The sequence below is a fragment of the Fundulus heteroclitus genome, chromosome 18 (genome assembly GCF_011125445.2).
Source record: "Fundulus heteroclitus isolate FHET01 chromosome 18, MU-UCD_Fhet_4.1, whole genome shotgun sequence".
Taxonomy (NCBI): Eukaryota; Metazoa; Chordata; class Actinopteri; order Cyprinodontiformes; family Fundulidae; genus Fundulus; species Fundulus heteroclitus.
In genome coordinates, this window is record NC_046378.1 from 30,983,284 (window position 1) to 31,001,060 (window position 17,777).

Sequence of the window (17,777 nt, forward strand, 5' to 3'; positions counted from 1 at the left end):
TATATATTCTCATTCAGTGTTTCCTTCTTTTGCAATTGTTCCATAAGCAGTCATAATTCTGAAATACAAACTTTTGTCTCTCTTTGTAGGTAAAATATTTTCGCAGCTTTCATGCTGTTGCCTCATCATCAAATGAAGAGTCGTCTTCTCTTGTTGTAGGTAAAGTCTGTTCAGTCTGTTTTATTTCGTTCTGTTTTGTGGCTTTTTTTCACGATAGAAAGTGACCTAAAACAGAGACTTAGTCGATTAATAAACAATGCTGCATCCTGCATAGATTCGCCAACGTATTTGCTCAGTTCTCTTTGCACAATAAGGTAATTAAGCTTAGTGTTGGGCAGTCTGCTTGGAGAGCTGTGAGCGATGACTCACGGTTACTCATCTATCACAAATTCACCAATCAATGCTAGCCCGTATGTTTGTGTGTGAGTGCGATCACCTTGTACGTGGGCATGTTCACTTGCAAGCTCGGACATTTATTCTGATAATGACTTGCCCTCGCTCCAGAAGCACACTTTGATTGATGCTAGTTCTTGTGGTGTGATGCTTATCCTTTTTCTCTCTCTCTTTTTCTCTCTCTCTCTTTCTTTCTTTCTTCTCGAGGCTGTCTGCTGCCTTTAACAGATTCTGCACAGCAGCTCAGGGAGATCAGAGAGGTTTGCTACAAGGGTAAAAACAGGAAGATCCAACTAAGCTGGACTCCACAGGTCCGTGCATCTGGGGATCAAACCATCTTCTCCGTCCACAAAGGTGTAAAGGCTTTTGACCTTTGTCAGAAGCACTGTTTGCTGGTGACCGGAGGCATGGACAGACTAATACGCCTGTGGAACCCACGTTTTTCAGAGTGAGGAACCTAATTTCAGCTGGCGTTTTTTTTTTTTTTTTGAGACAAGCATCATTAAAATTAAATATGTACCCCATCCTCCTGATTCAGTGTATTTCTCCTTAGGAAACCCAATGGTATTTTAAAAGGCCACTCTGCTCCCATCTTCTCCCTCTGCATCTCATCAGAGGACAGCAGGATCTTTTCTGTCTCCACAGATGGCACAGTGAAGGTGATTTATGCCTTTATGTCATTAATATGAAATTTTCTATCTTAAATATCAAGCTAATTTTACAGATTTAAGTACTGACATCACTAACATGGTTCATAGCTATTCTCCACATTTAACTATATTTGTTTCTGTATAAAATAAGCATGCATTTTAACTTACATTTCTTAAACCTAAGTGACAGTATCTTGCAAACAGTGTGTTCAGCCTTGAACTTTTTCATATTTTGTGACATTATTGCTATACAGACTTCAATGCATTACATATAAAAGATCAAAACAAAGTAACGCACAACCGTGAAGTGGAAGAAAATAGTTATCAACTTTTCTTCACAAATAGAGATTGTAAAGTTTGACTTGCTCTGGTATTCAGCTCCCCGGAGTCAATACTTTGTAGAAACACATTTTGCTTCAATTCCATCTGCAAGTTTTGTGGGCTATGTCTCTACCAGCATTGCACATCTCCAACCTCAAACTGTTTTCATTCTTCTTTGCAAAATACCTCAAGCTTAATTGGATTTGATAGAGTGTCCCTGTAGCCACATGAAATAAAACTTCCCCACACCATTATTGTGTAACCACCCTGTTTCATGATGATTCTGTTTTTCCCCTAATGTTCTCTAACAAATCTCTGAGGCCTTCACAGAACAGCCGAATTTATACTGAGATTTAATTAAGCACAGGAGAACCCTGTTGAATAATGAAGTGACTTCTTAAGGCAGTTAGTTGTACCGGATTTTATTTCAGGGTGTCAGAGCAAAGGGGGCTATACACAAATTCACATAAATACACTTTACAGATGTTATTCTTTTTCACATTTATTCACTACTTTTGGTGGTATGTGATATTAGATCAACACTAAATACATTGGAAAATGTAATGGTTATAAATTTAGATGGAATGTTCTACCCTGAGCATACTTTAAAACCTCGCTTTGCTCTCCACTTGCTCTCACGTCAGATTTGGCACATTCAAGATCAGTCTTGCCTCTTTACAGCCGACCCCAAAGCCAGCGGGATTCATGGTGATGTCTCTGCGTGCTCCTATTCCCCTGCCATGAGATCCCTGTATGTTGCAGCAGACTGCGTAGCTGTGCTCCCCTTGATGTTGAGGTTGGTTGTTTTGCTTTTGCGCTCAACTCCCTTCTATCCCTAGACACCGGTGAACTTTGAAGTATACTAAGTATGTTCCTCAAATTAACTGGCCTAAAGGGGAGGACAGATTTATATTCGGCAGAGTTTTTCTGCTGCTCCCTGATCTTAATTTCATTCCCATTGATTTTATCATGTTTTTGCTCGGTCAGGCCAAGGCGTCACAGTCGCATCACGGTTTCTCATGACGAGGCTGTAACGTGCTGCGGGTACAGCGAAGAGTTACGGCAGGTTGTGAGCTGCAGCGAGGGGTCTGTGAGTGAATAAGTCCCGCAAAAGTATTTTTACACTTTGAAATTTCCTATCATTTTGTCACATTAAAGTAGAAACATTACTTTATTTTTAAAAAAGTATATGCTTTTGTGGCACTACTTTGTAGAAATCTCCTTTTGCTGCAATCACAACTTCAAACATAAAGGTTAAAGTGTTTTGCCACCTCTAACAGGCATTTTTATTTTCAGTATTTCCTGTATTTAGATGGATTCGTCTTAATATCAACTCTGGTACTTTCCTTGTTCTGCTGAAGAAAAGTCTGTCCACAGCATGATGCTGCCACCACTATGTGTCACTATGGTGAATTGTTTGGCAATGTAGAGGAATTACAAATCAGCCAAACAGTTCAATAACCCCCCCCCCCATGGCTTGTGGCGTACTGCAAGAATAGCTTCCTCCTTGTCTTCATGAAGGCCATATTTCTGTAGTGGATGATAAATAGCTGTCTTTTCAACTGACCTTTTTTCTTGCATTTAATGAGTGCTCTGGGTATTATTTAGGCATAAGAATATCTTTGCAAGACCCTTTATTAGATGCAAAATATATTTGTTATATTGGATGCAAAAAAACAGACGGTTTGCTAAAATATTTCTTGTTTATTTCGTTAATTTTTGGTTGTAGGTGGTGAAAGTGTGGGATTTTGAAACTGGACGACAAATTTTTGAGTTTAATGCAACACCAGATCTGAGCACCATCACCTGCATGACATTTGACATTAAGGGAAGAAGGTATGACTAAGGAATATTTCATCCCCCCAATGTATTCATCAGCTTTAGAACCTACTTTTACTGTTGCAGGCTTGTCACAGGAGGAAGTAATGGATGCTTAAAGGTATGGAACTTCAACAGTGGTCAGTGCCTAAAGACATTAAAGAAAGGTGGGTACAGTTTGTTTCATTCTTGCAGTGAAAATACATGAAAAATCCTTTTATAATATTAGTATATTTTTTCCATTTTCCCAATAGAAGGTAAATGCCAACAGGTGTGTGACTGCATCATTCTCAGGGTACAAGGAAATTTGTGAGTAATGAGGTGATATTTTGGGCAGTGTTCGGTTTAACTTTTATTCCATGCTGAGCTTGTGCAACTTCTGTTTGAAGCTATGTGGCTGCTGTCGGAAGAGACCGGAGGATTGACATTTATCCAGTGAGTAAATGTCAGAATGCAATGACAAAATCCAATGTATTTTACTTTTCTGCTGTATTTCGAAACCTCATTCCAATTATTTTTTAGAACTGCATCATTCTTCCATTAATTAATCTTATTTGCATTTTTGCATGATGTTTGCAATCTGAATTATTGAGCCTGCACAAATGCATGTAGTATCTTATTAGGAACTACAGTGCTAAACTAATAAAGGATTTTTAAGGATCAAGTTCTTCGCCCAATGAATGTCCTATTTTATATTCATACAGGAATATAAAATGACTAAGGTATCTTGCTGAATGTCTGTATTTTTGTTAGGATGTTCCTGAGGACCCTTATCATGTCCAGAGACCACAACCGTCATGGAAAGACGATTTGGTGAATATAAGCAGAAAGTAACAATATTATTTAATGCTCATGTAAAGCAAAGCAATAATCCAGTATGCTGAGTTTTCCACTGCAAATTTAAAAAAACAAAACTATATTTAGGTGGTCTTTTAGTTTGGGGCAGAATGTACTGGATAAGGAAAAATGTTCTGCAAGGGAATTACTATGTTCTTTACAGACATTTCTAATGTTTTATTCAATTTGTTTTGCACATAATTAAGTCCTGGATCCCCAAATCTCTGCTTTTAAGGTACCGGAGTTCCCTGTTTGTCATTTTCCTTAAGTCGTTTTTTTTAAAGTTTAACATTGGATGGATGGATGGATGGATGGATGGATGGATGGATGGATGGATGGATGGATGGATGGATGGATGGATGGATGGATGGATGGATGGATGGATGGATGCTCCCCGGGCGCCACCCAGTTTAGACAGCCGACTGCTCCCTAAGGGATAGATTAAGGGATAGATTAAATGTGAAGAAGAATTTCCCCATTGTGGGACTATAAAGGCAAATATTAATATTATATTTCTGAATATGCAAATGTTAAAACACAGCTTTCAGAAGCATTTTCCATCTTCTGTTTAATACATGAGTTGTAAACAACGATACTGATTGGGCATTTGCGCTAACGTTTCAAAGACCTGCCCATTTTTTTCCACATTGCGCTGTGCAGAAGAGGTAGAGGCGATATTCATCCTCCATTACTTTTCAGCCTTGAGGACTTTGAATTTAGATAAAGCTGTCTGGCAATCTCTGACACAGATTAACAGAGGCCACTGTGTGCCAATAAATGTCCTGAAAATTGCATTTTGGAGAGTGGAAAGCTCAGAGAGATAAAGAAGAAAACCCTTTCTTGTTTTCTCACTCATAAAGCAACAATGAAAAAAAAGTTAAAAAAGAAAAAACAAGAAAGAAAAACATGGGAAAGACTTTCACCACGCTCTTCACCTTTTTCCTTTTTTTAAATATTATTTATTCCTTGTTATTTATTTATGGCTCATTTCTACATATATACCAATTTGCTTCCATGGAAACATTTGATTTGGAAAAATCTATAATAAATACTGTTTATGTTAGTATCTGCACTTTTCTCATTATTTACCAAGTCAACGCTGATGCGTGTTTTAGTAGTCAATGCAAATCTATTAAAATGACTGGATGTTATCTGTTACTAGTTTGGCTAAGGGAGCAGGAAGGGTTGAAACCTCTAAATAATCTGTTTTGTGTGTTTACCTTTTCCATTCTTTCACAGCAAAATGCATTTGTTTTGTTGAGTAAACTTTCCTATTTTCTTGGAAATCCACCTAGGCTTAAATAAAATAAAAAAGTTTTATAGTCAAATATGCAAAAAAAAAAAGGAAAAAAGAAAAAGAAAACACAACAAACTGATCACAGTCCACTTTATATGTATGTTAATTTCTCTTATTTTCTAATAACTGAAAGAGTTTTGTGATTTCTGGCAAATACAGACTATTTTAGAAATTGATTTTTGTTTTATTATTATTTCATTCTATCAGACATAAATGGCATCATAACTGCTCTTTGAAACAGGTTTCAAACACAGAATAACAAATTTGAATTGACAAGATGAAACATGCTTTCAGAACCATACAATACATTTTCCAAAGCATCAGACAGTAGATGAGGGTTCACTATCTGGTTTTGCTTCGGTAATGCATTCCAGTTATCTCTGACTGCAGGCCACAGCTGTCTCTGCAGGAGCTACACGGGGGAAAGCTGATTCTCACTAATGCAGTATGATCCATTGGTCGAGGTGACTTTCAGAGACCTCAGATCTTTTGCATTGCAGCCGGTGGTTAGAGTCACCCACGTATAAACCCATTATCAGTGGAGAAATATTGCATTACGGTCACCATGAAGAAAAGTGACCCCTTTGATTATCTACAGAGGGTCCTTCTGAAACCTTTCATTTATGGCTTGCGGGGGTAGGATCAATAGTTTGTTTTATAACTATGACTCTCCTTCGTTTTAGCCTCTGAGTCTTACACTCACAGCTGGGGTTTTTCGGTTTGGTTTTGTATGTACAGTTTCAAACCATCTGATGTTGGCGTCTATACTTGGCTGGGGTGTTGACATCCAGCACGCTGTTAATCCATGTGTGGTACACTTGAATAGAATATATTAAGCCCACTTAAGGCTGGTTGACATTTACAGTAATGGGAAAAATAAATTTTCCATGATTTCCAATTTGAGGGGGGCGGGGAGAGACTAGGTACACCATTGGTGCTTCTTATGGATTTAAGGAAGGAATTTATTATTGATCATTAACAAGTCTTACCACCTTCATGATAGCAGCCTTGGCAGTTTCTTGGTTTAGATCAGACAGGCATCTGGTAACACAATGCCAAGATAACAGACGTCAGCAATGATTGTAGAAGCAGTTGTCCCTGCCGATCAATCCAGGCAGGCTTTTAAGGCCATTTCCAAGCAAATTGAAGCCCACTATTCTGCTCTGAGAATGGTTATTGGAGTTGAGAAATTGATGGAGGAGGAAGTCATTTCTTTCTAAAAAAAAAAAGAATAAAAAAAAAGAACAAGGCACCATGCTTCTCTACCAAAGCTTTTCTAATTGTACTGACAGTTGAGATCAAAATAGAGATGTTTGGCTGTAAGACTAGTATGCATCATGCACATCATAATATTGTGCATTATGTAAAGTAAAAACCAGACACTGCGTATCAGCATAAACTGCTTACCCAATCTGTCAGTATGAGCAGTGGTGGATGGGTGATGATTTGGAGTTAGAAGGCATCTATCTGACCGCTGAAGCAACAAGCAACAATCCAAAACATTGCCAATCCAAAACAAAATGAACGATTGAGAAAAGCGTTGCAAAAGTCCAAAATTCAGACCTTAGCCAGACTGAAATATCGGTATGTTTCCCCAGCCTCAAATTATGAAGTACTACAATGTCGCTTACCATATGTGGATGACACAAAACTTTATGTTTTTGGTGTCACAACATGACCATGACTGCTGATTGCAGCCATTGAGTTAGTGAGTTGATTATTTATATTAGATGAGTCAGAATGTCCTTTATCCTTATCTAGAAAAGACAAAAGTCATTATTTTTGCTACCAAAAATGTAAGTTTAGAAATAAGTACTAAACTAAATTCAGGGCTTCTATAAAAACTGTGTTATGCTATTTGATATGTTAGGCAAAATCCAGACGTGTATCAGCACAAACCATCTGTCCAACTGTCACCCACAGTGGATGAGGAATGATGATTTGAGCATCGCTACAGGACCTGGGCAACTTGCAGCCATTGAGCTCATAAGGAGCTTCTCTATATACCAAAGTGTTCTAGAGTGGAATGGAAGAGGCCATTTGTTTGAAACTTAGTGTAAATCATCTTGTCAATAGGGCATTGACCCCAAACCCAGCAGGAAATCTGCAACCAAATGGCTAAAACTGGGGGGGAAAAGGGCTAAGTTTTCCTCACAATAATGTGAGAGACTTAATAACACAGGAAGAAAAAAAAAGTTATTTCTGCAAAGCTATCAGCTATGGAATCATGTTATATGTCGTCCACAGTTGAATTGAAAAAAAATAATAATTCAGTTAAAAAACCCAGACATAATAAGACATAGACAGAGCACCAGACAGCCACCTTTTATTAGACAGTGACCTTTTTGAAATTAATAGGCTCGAGCAGCTTTGAGGTGCTCAAGTCTATTGAAAATGTAGAAAATTGATTGTGTCCTTATTTTCTTTCTTTCAAAGATAAATAGGAAAGCACATCAGCACATAAATTAGAAACTTAAAAGATAAAATGGTTGTACATGCTTTTTACACAAAAGACAGATGAGCAAAAATCCCTTTCTGAAAAGCAATAAACTCTAAAACAATGCACAAATTTGTGAATAATAATGAGTCTGTCTAACTCATGAAATCATTTTTTTAAGAGTTGCTCCAATGGCAAATCAACAGGCTTTATGTTTCAGTCCACAAAATATTTTCTGCAATTAAAAAGGAATGTTTCAGTCCATTTGAAGCGACGTCTTCTCCACAGCTTTAATGCACATTTCATATGGGCAAAAGATGGAACATTCAGAGCTTGAGAATAAACGAAATCTATTTCAAAAGATGGCTGTTTGTGTGTGCACAGAAAAGTGGCCATAAGGAGGACATCCTTTGTGTGGTGCAGTGTCCTCCCTCTCTCTTGGCCACTGGCAGCTACAATGGAGAAATCATAGTGTGGAACGCAGCCTCCGGATCTATAAACTGTCGGTTTGTTGGACCTCTCTCAGCTAGAGATCAGAAAACTGAAGGTGATTTAAAAGCTTCAAAGAGAAAAAGTTCAACAAACTATATATAGAGATTTTTACAATAAAGTCAGATCAGATGTGATCAGAACGCGTTAATTAAATTCATATATCTTTCCATTTCCATTATAGGATTGGATACAAGTGTTCCAAGCATGGTTTTTATCAAGAAGTTAAAGCTGCTGCAGCGTTCTCCGACTATTGCTCTCCTGGCACCTGGAGTCAGAGGTTAGCTTTGAGCGCAGTTATGATAATATTTTTATTATTTTTCCAATCTTCCACAGTTTATTTCATCAGAGCGTTATTTATTCATCCTGTTTCTTTAAGGGTGGGTGAATCTCTGGGATGTGCACAGTGGAAGAAAGCTAGTGAGCAGCTTCAAAGTTGTGAGACATTTTATATTTATCTTATTTATTTTTCTTCCATATTCTTTTTCTCTCCCCCCTCGTCCTTGTTTGGGTGTTTTTGAGTCATATTGAGTAATATGATTTTTGATGATTTGTCTCCCAAATGGTTGGATAAAGAAAAAAAGCGAATTCATTATATAGCATTGCTTGCATTTTTTAAGATCTTATATTCTCTTTTGGTGAGACTGCTGAATCCAAAGGCATAGGAGTTGCTAAAACATTTTCCATTGATGAAAGAAACATTTTCTAAATATGCTAAATTAAAAATTCTGCTCAGTGACCTGCTGTAACAAACATCTTTTTCATTTCAAAGCCTTATCAGGATTTGATTTCAGTCATTATGCCTTGATCAGATTCTAAAATTGTTTAAATACAGTTCTTATATATACATTAATAAACGCCATATTATGTTTTTCTTTATTATTTCATAAAGTCCGACTAAACCACAAAGGCAGGGTGGGGAAAAAGAAAGTTCAGTTCAATGTGAAAAAATAATGTCAAAGCAGCCCTCCTTTTAAATGCGTTCCTCAGTCTTTCTTTGCTTTGGTAGAGTTTTGACCCACTTTTCTTTGTTGTGTAGCTTGAGTTCATTAAGTGTTGTTGATTTTGGTTGAACTCTTGAACTTAGAGCGCCCTGTTGAAACCCTTTGCCTTTTTACTTTTTTTGCCATTCTTCAGTTGTTGTGGTAGGGGTTATCTTCCTGCTATTTGTGCAGACTCTGTTTAATCTTAGTCATATAAAGTGTATTGTGTCTTCACATGTTCTTGTGTGTTTGTTTTCGTCGTCATTTCAAATTAAATTGTTCTAGAATGCCGTTTTCAGGTAGAGAGAGAGAGAGAGAGAGAGAGATTTTTCACTGTTAACCGTAAATCCAGCTCCAGTGAGCTGCATTTAAAATGCTATTTTCATAAAGATGCCCTTCCTTTTTAATCATACTTGTATTTACATATATTTAAAAACATTAAAAAACATGTTTATGTTACATGAAGTTAAGGTGAGCACTGACTCTTTAGTTCAGAGGTCAGTACAGGTAGCCCTTAATAAGAAACAGTACCAATAAAGTAGCTCTTTGTTTCAAAAAGGTTGGTGATCCCTGGTCTAGATTATCCAGAGTACTTTGTTCACGTCATCTCACCCATAATGCATTCTTTGATTTAAAAGAAGGCCAGGCAAGGTCATTTGTATAGCACATTTCAGTTATTCACAATTCTTAGTGCTGTACAACAGAAGAAAACACATAGAGAAAGGTACATTGCAATGTCATAATAAAGGCAAGTAAAGAAAGGTTGGACTACAAACTTAAACTGCTGATGTTTCCGATCACCATCCTTTTATTTTTTTAATCTCTCTTGAACACTACAATGAAGAAAATACCCCCACTGTAACCCTTGCCCATTGCCTGTTTGTTTTTCTGTTTGCCTTCATTATGTGTACTCTGAACCGGAGTGGCCAAAGAGAAATTACGCCACGGTAACACGCGGTGACAATAAAGACTCTTTGGATCTTTAAATCTTTGTTAACAGTTTAAATGGAGGAGTCAAAGGCAACTCTAAACAAACAGATTTAACGAAGAAAGTGGATTTTGAGTCCCGTTTCTGTTTGAATGATATTGTTCCTAACCAAAAGATAAACCACTTTTGCTTTTCTGATGGGGAAACCAGATTTTCATTTAGAATGCCATGGCATTTGGAAGAGCTCATCATACCATGCACTCAGATAACGCTCCCAAGGCATTTGAAAGAGAAACAGGCCCACATCAGCATCAAACTTAACAGTGGGCAAGAGGTGGTTTTCCACATAGTGAACCTTTGTTTTAACCTAAAACTTAGCCGGCGGGTTTGTTGCTTAGCAGCTCAATCATTTTACCAGAGCTTAGCAAGAGACAGGGCAGAAAAGGCCTTGTCCTGGCATGCCTCTCAAACAATCGTTTGGCATGTAGATGGCGTATAATGGTCATCATGGAGATATGGTTACCCCCAGTTGCAACTTTAAGTTGTAATTCCCTAACCATGAGCCTTCAAGGTCTTTTTTCTTTACAATCTTTTGCCACCATGTTTTGCCTAGGTAAGCTTGTGCTCTCATCCAGTCTTGTTTGTTCCAGTTGCTTGCACCCTTTTTTAATGCAAGTACAAGCAGGTTTTCCTTTGACCATTCCCTGATTTATAAAGATCAACACACATTCTACTTACCTAAAAGACATGCCCTCTTGTCTTTCGCATTTTGAAGAATGGTTACGAAAAATAGGGCACTGAGCAATATTTTAAATTACATGAGGTCCGTTATTTAAATCAAATTACTGTATGAATCGCTAAAATGCTTCAATTCCAATTGTTATGTTCTTTTACATGAGCCAATAAATAGCACTGACAAATTTCTTTAAACCTTTTATCTTAACATGGCATTTTTTCATACTGAATTAATGTACTCTGATAAAAGATTTAGATAAAACATTTTAGTGTGCAATTATTCCACTGTAATCAAAGTGTCTTGGTGACTGGCTTAAATTATTTAATAGTGATTTCCTGATTTTTTTTAAGATTTGTAAATGGCAAATTCTCATGTTCTCTTCTCTTTCCTGTTTTGAAGTATTACTAGGTGAAATTATGTAATTGGTCATGTGTTTTGTACACCCTACGTAAAACAAGATGTCCTGCGTTACTATGAATTAGATATTAAAAGATTGTACCATTCACGTTTATTTTAAATAAGTCCTAAGAAGTGCCTATGTGTTTGGCACTAGAGATTTTGCAAGAGCAATCTTTTTTCAGATGTGCACTTCTCCAATGATTATATTCAAAATGTGCGTTGGATTTTCAAAACTATTCAGTGTGAGGTTATGGGACTGCGGCAAAAGGTATTTTAATAATTTTCACAAATCTCTTGTCCTAAAAGGTGTCAAGAGGCCTATAAATAAATTAACACAATGTATTCAGTGTTAAAAAAAAATACTTACATAATTTTGAGGATGGGAATATTTCCTGTTTTTTCAACCTAATATTCAGTATTTCAGTATATATAATTTTTCCTTTGTAAATAAAAATAAGTCTGTCTTCAAGAAGGGATGAAATTTAGTCACTGTATGGAAAATAACTATTTTGCTGTTCTATAAATGTGAATTGAATTAAGCTTTGAACAGTTCACATTGAGGCACTCACTTGTAATGGTGTTTCTTTCTTTTCTATCTTACATTTGTACTACACAGTCAAAATTTCAACAGAAGATAACAAAACTGTCCATGACTGATGAGAGGACGCTGCTGTACGCTGCTGACAGGATTGGTTACATCTATGTTTACAACATGGAGACGTTTGACCCAGAGCAAAAGTCGCCCAGAGGTAAGCTCACTTCTTCCCTCACTTCAGACTTTCATCAGACCTGCAGTACAACTGTGGCGACATGAGAAAATTTTCTCAGGCTTTCTGTTTCTCCTCTTTAAAAAAAAAATAAAAAATCATTCAGCTGAACATTTCTGGCGTGCCCACACCAGCTCAATTACCAGGTATGTAAAACCCAAAATTACACAACGCGTCTACCTAACTCTCAGAAATGTATCTTTCCGAGTTATCAGGTGACTGGTAAAGTTAAATATGTTTTCTATACCTAACTTTTAACTAATTCAGCCAAACTGAGCCGATCGTTTCTTGTCTAAGGTGTCGGTAACAGCATAATATTGCTTTCCAGCTGTAGGCACAGTGTAGAACAGTGTGTGGGAAGGTCTTCGACTGACAAGAAGCGCGGCCAGTGACGATGCCTTTAAATGCTAATTGGAATCTGCGATGTGGGTTTTTTGCCTTTTCTGTGGGCGTTGCACACTCTGACCCTGCGTTGAACTCCGTGTGGATGATTATGAGTTTTCAGGGAGAAAATGCCATCAGCTGTTTCATTCTGTTTTCATCTTTTTTTTTTTTTTTTGCCTGTTTCAGCATGGAGATTGTCACCAGTGATCAAGTGGTGCTAACCTCATCCACTGACCACACGGTGAGGCTGTGGAGTTCACAAGGAGAACTTATCGGTGGGTGTCAACAGTTGCATTCCAGCCACTTATTCTATTCTATATTAAACACAATGACGCAGCTAAACAGTTGCCACTTTGACTTGCACTATTTACAGTGACAATCACTCACTGGATCGATCAAATATATCATGTCTCAAGTTCTTCAGCAACCTGGTCAGAGTTCATAAGAAGTTAGATGATGGAGCTATATACAGGTCCATGTTGGAAGAAAACTTATTTTAGGCTAAAAAGAGTTGGGAGGGTGGGTTTCCTTTCAGTAGGATGACTGAAAACATACATTACAGGTAGAGCGAAAATGGAATGGTTTAAGTCAAATAATTTTCATGGTTTAGAATGGTCTTGTCAAACTCCAGACCTTAAACTGTGATAAAACTTAAAAATCGATGTTCACATATACTTAATTACACGTTTAATCCAGCTTAACTTGCACTGTTTTACAATAACAAATGGTCTGAAATTTCAGTCTCCAGATTTGGAAAGCTGGTAGAAGGAACCTTTAAAAAACATTCAGCTGTGATGCAGTAAAAATTTCAACTCCAAAGTATTTGTATGTAAAACAAAATCTCAATAAGATATAATAAAGTTTGTGGTTGCAATGTGGCTGTACTGTGAAAAAAAGTGAAATAGATCAGGGGTATTGCTACTTTTAAGAATGTCTTCAGATGCGGAACCTGTCAACCTGCCATGGGTTGAAATCTATTTGCAACATTTCCATTTTGAGCAATAGATATAAAAATTTCAACAACCCTTTTGATCAACAGACATCTGAAGGGATTTCAAAAGCCGGAGCCCTTAAAGTTAGAATAAAAAGAACCAATAAAGACGTTCTGACTTTGTCACACTACAGAAAGATCTGTTACAAACCTCTCAGCCAAACATGAATCAGTCATCAAGTATATAAATTAGGTGTCAAAAGCATAAGAGCCTAAGCAGTGTTATCTCCTTTGCCAAGCTGGGAATGTGCCTGATAGGGGAGATGATTGACTGATTTCTTCAGATAGCGAGTTTAATAAATTTTGTAAGATGAATCCATCCACCTTTAAAAGATATAGCTGTTTTCATTATGCAATACAACTTTGAACCATTTGTCTACTAAACACCAGTCTTGATTTTTGTATGACAACCGGGCAAGAAGTAGACACATTGGATTAAAAAAGTCATGTCCTTTACATAATTTTTTAGTGATGATTCAGAGGTAGTGACAGGCAAAAGTCTGAAAAATATTAAAGTATATTTCAGTGGATTTATAAATGCATGGAAAAGTAATTTTTATCCAGGACATCACAATATTTGCTGGACATCATAACACATTGCAGGCAAAGTATTTCTCTTGGGTTTCAAAAGAATGACATTTTAAGAAGCCACAGTTTTACATTAAAATTTGTTCAGCACCATTAAATGCAATTTGTTAGAACATGCATTAAAATATGATTTTCCATCTGCAGGGACATTTGGCCAGCCTGAGAAGTGGAATGTCCAGCTTCCCTCATCCTGGATTCATCCGGGTGTCCCCTATGAGTTTCTGATTGAACCTCTCAGTGTGCCACATTATGATATTCTGACGAGAAAATCACATCTCTCTGCAACCATCAGTTCTGACGTGGCTGAGACTGATAGAGGGGAACTAAAGGTGAGCTGCAAAAATTCAAAAAATGATTAGCTGAGCTCTTCCTCTGTCTCTTTTTGCTGTCGCTCTGAACCAGTGATCCGTTAAATTTAATCAGTTGCACTGACAATGAGGGAGATTTAGGAGCAGATTTCACCCAGAGGAACAGGAAATAGCCATTTCAACCGAACAGACTGCTGCACATATGTACGGCCAGTTTAACACCTGACTCAGCCTATAAGCACAGATTGATATTTGGAACGACTGTATCTTCTGCTGTATTTCAGACTCTGTGATGAAATTCACTGGAATACTAATACACCATCAAACAACTTCGTCCTGAATGGCTTCAGGAGCTTAGTGCGATTGAATGCCTGTGAACCACCGAAACTCTCTCTGACATCGATCCGCTCATCAGCCACATGGGGGAGCTGGAATTAACTGACTATGATGAAACTGTATTGATCAAAACTGAGAAAGGGGGCCATTGCAAAGTTATGAGTCAATGTATGTTATGCAGTTTAACGACAATGGCAGACACATCCAACACTTCAGTCAGGCCTGTTTTTTTTTCCACATCAGAAACACATGTTTAGTTTCAAACTTACTTTAGTGACTTTTTCATAAATAGTTCCATTGCATGCAGTATAAATAACCACCATTTCTGGTACATTTCATATATATATATATATATATATATATATATATATATATATATATATATATATATATATTAGGGCTGGGCAACGATTAAAATATTTAATCGCGATTAATCGCCCTGATTAATCGCGATTAATCGCGATTAATCGCATTGTATTTACAAACTCCAAGAATGAATTCAAAAGTAGTGTAAAGAACACTTTTATTTTAATGTTCTGCTGCCATATGAACAAAAGTGTTGTAACATTTGTAGCACTTATCAGTAACACATATTTAGTGTAAAGCTCAACTTAAACATGTAAAACAAAAAATAGCAATAATAATAAATTAAAGCTTATTGCCACTGACAGGGAATTCTCTTTATGGGGAAAAAATCTACCAAAAACAGGCAATTTCTGAGGTAACCGCAAGGAGCAGCATTATCATTTTATGTTCAATACCAAAATTTAACTTGGCAGTGGTTACAACTAACTTGTTTCTGTCATATTCCATGCTGGAAGAACTTTAAACTGAAATGCTTGCTAACTCGATATGCTTGCGTTACTTGCGTTTATTTGACGTTAACACGCGGTTTTTTGTTGTTGCTTTCTCGCGTTCATATAGTGAATGGCAGGGAAAAACAGGCAAAAACACATGGATACTTTGAAACGAGAAGCGACTTCACCGACGGCGTCTAAGCAGACCTCGCTCCGCTCCGCACAAAACTTGTTCCGGCCGCCAACTCACCGCCTTGCCTCGCCTCGCCTAAGCTCGCTCGCGGTACCTGCGGGAAACACCGCCTTCCGCATGTCGGCTTTGTTTTTTTCCGGCCAGTATCTTTCTTCCTCTGAATCCGAGGCTGGGCTGACAGCGAGGTTATTGGCACATTATCGCCACTTACTGTTCTGATTCAAACCCCTACACCGCAGCAACAGACCTTTACAAAATAAAAGCATCTGAGCAACATGCGTTAATGCGCGTTAAAGAAAATATCGCCGTTAATGGTCTAATGAGTTAACGCAAAATTAACGCGTTAACTTGCCCAGCCCTAATATATATATATATATATACATACACATGTACTATGAAAAATTAACAATGAAATGTTAATTTTAATATATCAATATATATTTATATATATATATTTACATTGTACTATGTTAATTTTCCATAGTACATGCGTATGTATGTATGTGTGTATATATATATATATATATATATATATATATATATATATATATATATATATATATATATATATACATACATACATACATACATACATACACATACTATGAAAAATATACTATATATATATATATATACATATATATATATATATATATATATATATATATATATATATATATATATATATATATATATATATTATAGTAGCATGCAACATTTTTTTATGTAAGATATGTAATGCATTTTATCAGAGGAATATGCATTATTCATGTCATTATGAAGGAGATCTTGCAAGAAATGTATAATTAATAAATGACTTCATTCATCCATAATTGTCAGCCCTTTTATTTATGAATAAAACATTACAGTTCAATTTGACTGCCTTTGGTCTAGCTATTTAGGGGTATATTTGCTGCATCAGTCACGGTAAGAAATGTATTAAATGGGTTTGAAACTCATCACCAGGTTCATTCATGCAGATATAAATATCTACCTGAACTAGCAGAATGTAAGGGTAACAAGCATGCAGAGTAGGTGTCATATCCATGAAGGCGAAAACAACCAAAACAAAGTTTAGTTATGGAATAAGAATGGAGGGAGGGGTGTATACTGTGTGGACATAACTGGATTTTGCACAGTCCATCAAGTAAATTGTCAGCATGGTTTTTATTTTTTATTTCTTTTTGCTGCCGTTCATGGAAACGATATCCATCGACATCCTGAAACCTGCAATTTATCTTCCCCTGCCCACCCACACAAACACAGAGATGGGCACATCTGAACTCCCCTCATCAATCTCTCATCTGGGAAGTATGGAGGGTGTGCAACTTCATGAAACTAAACATTAATTACTTGAAGGTAGACTCTACACATCTAATTAGTTTTTTGATTGCAATAACTATTAGTCCTTTGCTCCACTCTAAAACATAATTACTCTCACATTCTGGGCTGCATGGGGACTGAATTATTCAGGGATGCTCAGTAAATACCAGCATATACAGGGGAAAGAAGAGAAAGGTCATCTTGAAATTGGTAGACAGGAACGCGCTGCCTTCCACTGCTCTTTGTTTCCACTAACATTAAATGTGTTGCATCAAAACATTTTAATTGCATTGTTCTTAATATAAATATTAAGTGAAACACTAGCTGCTCCTGTAAAACTGAGCCTGAGAAAGTACAACATATCTGGATATAAACCAGATACACTGTCTGACAATAAGCTCAAAAAGTATGTATGTATGTATATATATATATATATATATATATATATATATATATATATATATATATATATATATATATATATATATATAGGTGTTGAATGTATAACAGTCACAGCTAAATAAGAAACACAGATGGGAAAGTAAAATAATTATAAATGAGGAAGTTAGAATAAATTTAGTCTGAGAAGCTTGTTAGGGACATAACAAACTGTCACCCTACACAGGAATTTAAAAGCTTGTAATTCACCACAGTGGTGGTAGAATGTGTATGACAGAAATTGTAGTTTAGAACACAAAAGTTTGATGGCCTTTAGGAAGCATGTTATAATTTCTGCCCTGAATCTGACCAGCATTTTTACTGTGATGCCCATGGTTGTAAGCACTCCCCTTTCGACACACAC

General features: G+C 36.7%; 1 protein-coding gene across 1 annotated transcript in view; it reads left to right on the forward strand.

The window, feature by feature from the left end:
* wdr95 (WD40 repeat domain 95) overlaps positions 1-14,995 on the forward strand; it is a 30,470-nt gene extending 15,475 nt beyond the window's left edge. The window contains exons 13-30 of the mRNA XM_036150261.1: positions 90-159; positions 601-841; positions 947-1,052; positions 2,009-2,160; positions 2,352-2,454; positions 3,094-3,200; positions 3,270-3,349; positions 3,437-3,491; positions 3,572-3,617; positions 3,936-3,995; positions 8,138-8,300; positions 8,427-8,522; positions 8,622-8,680; positions 11,905-12,037; positions 12,162-12,201; positions 12,626-12,714; positions 14,163-14,347; positions 14,611-14,995. Of these exons, the coding sequence (XP_036006154.1) occupies positions 90-159; positions 601-841; positions 947-1,052; positions 2,009-2,160; positions 2,352-2,454; positions 3,094-3,200; positions 3,270-3,349; positions 3,437-3,491; positions 3,572-3,617; positions 3,936-3,995; positions 8,138-8,300; positions 8,427-8,522; positions 8,622-8,680; positions 11,905-12,037; positions 12,162-12,201; positions 12,626-12,714; positions 14,163-14,347; positions 14,611-14,619 (1,794 nt within the window). The 3' untranslated portion in view covers positions 14,620-14,995. The remainder of the gene's footprint in view (positions 1-89; positions 160-600; positions 842-946; positions 1,053-2,008; positions 2,161-2,351; positions 2,455-3,093; positions 3,201-3,269; positions 3,350-3,436; positions 3,492-3,571; positions 3,618-3,935; positions 3,996-8,137; positions 8,301-8,426; positions 8,523-8,621; positions 8,681-11,904; positions 12,038-12,161; positions 12,202-12,625; positions 12,715-14,162; positions 14,348-14,610) is intronic.
* Positions 14,996-17,777: the final 2,782 nt, after the last annotated feature.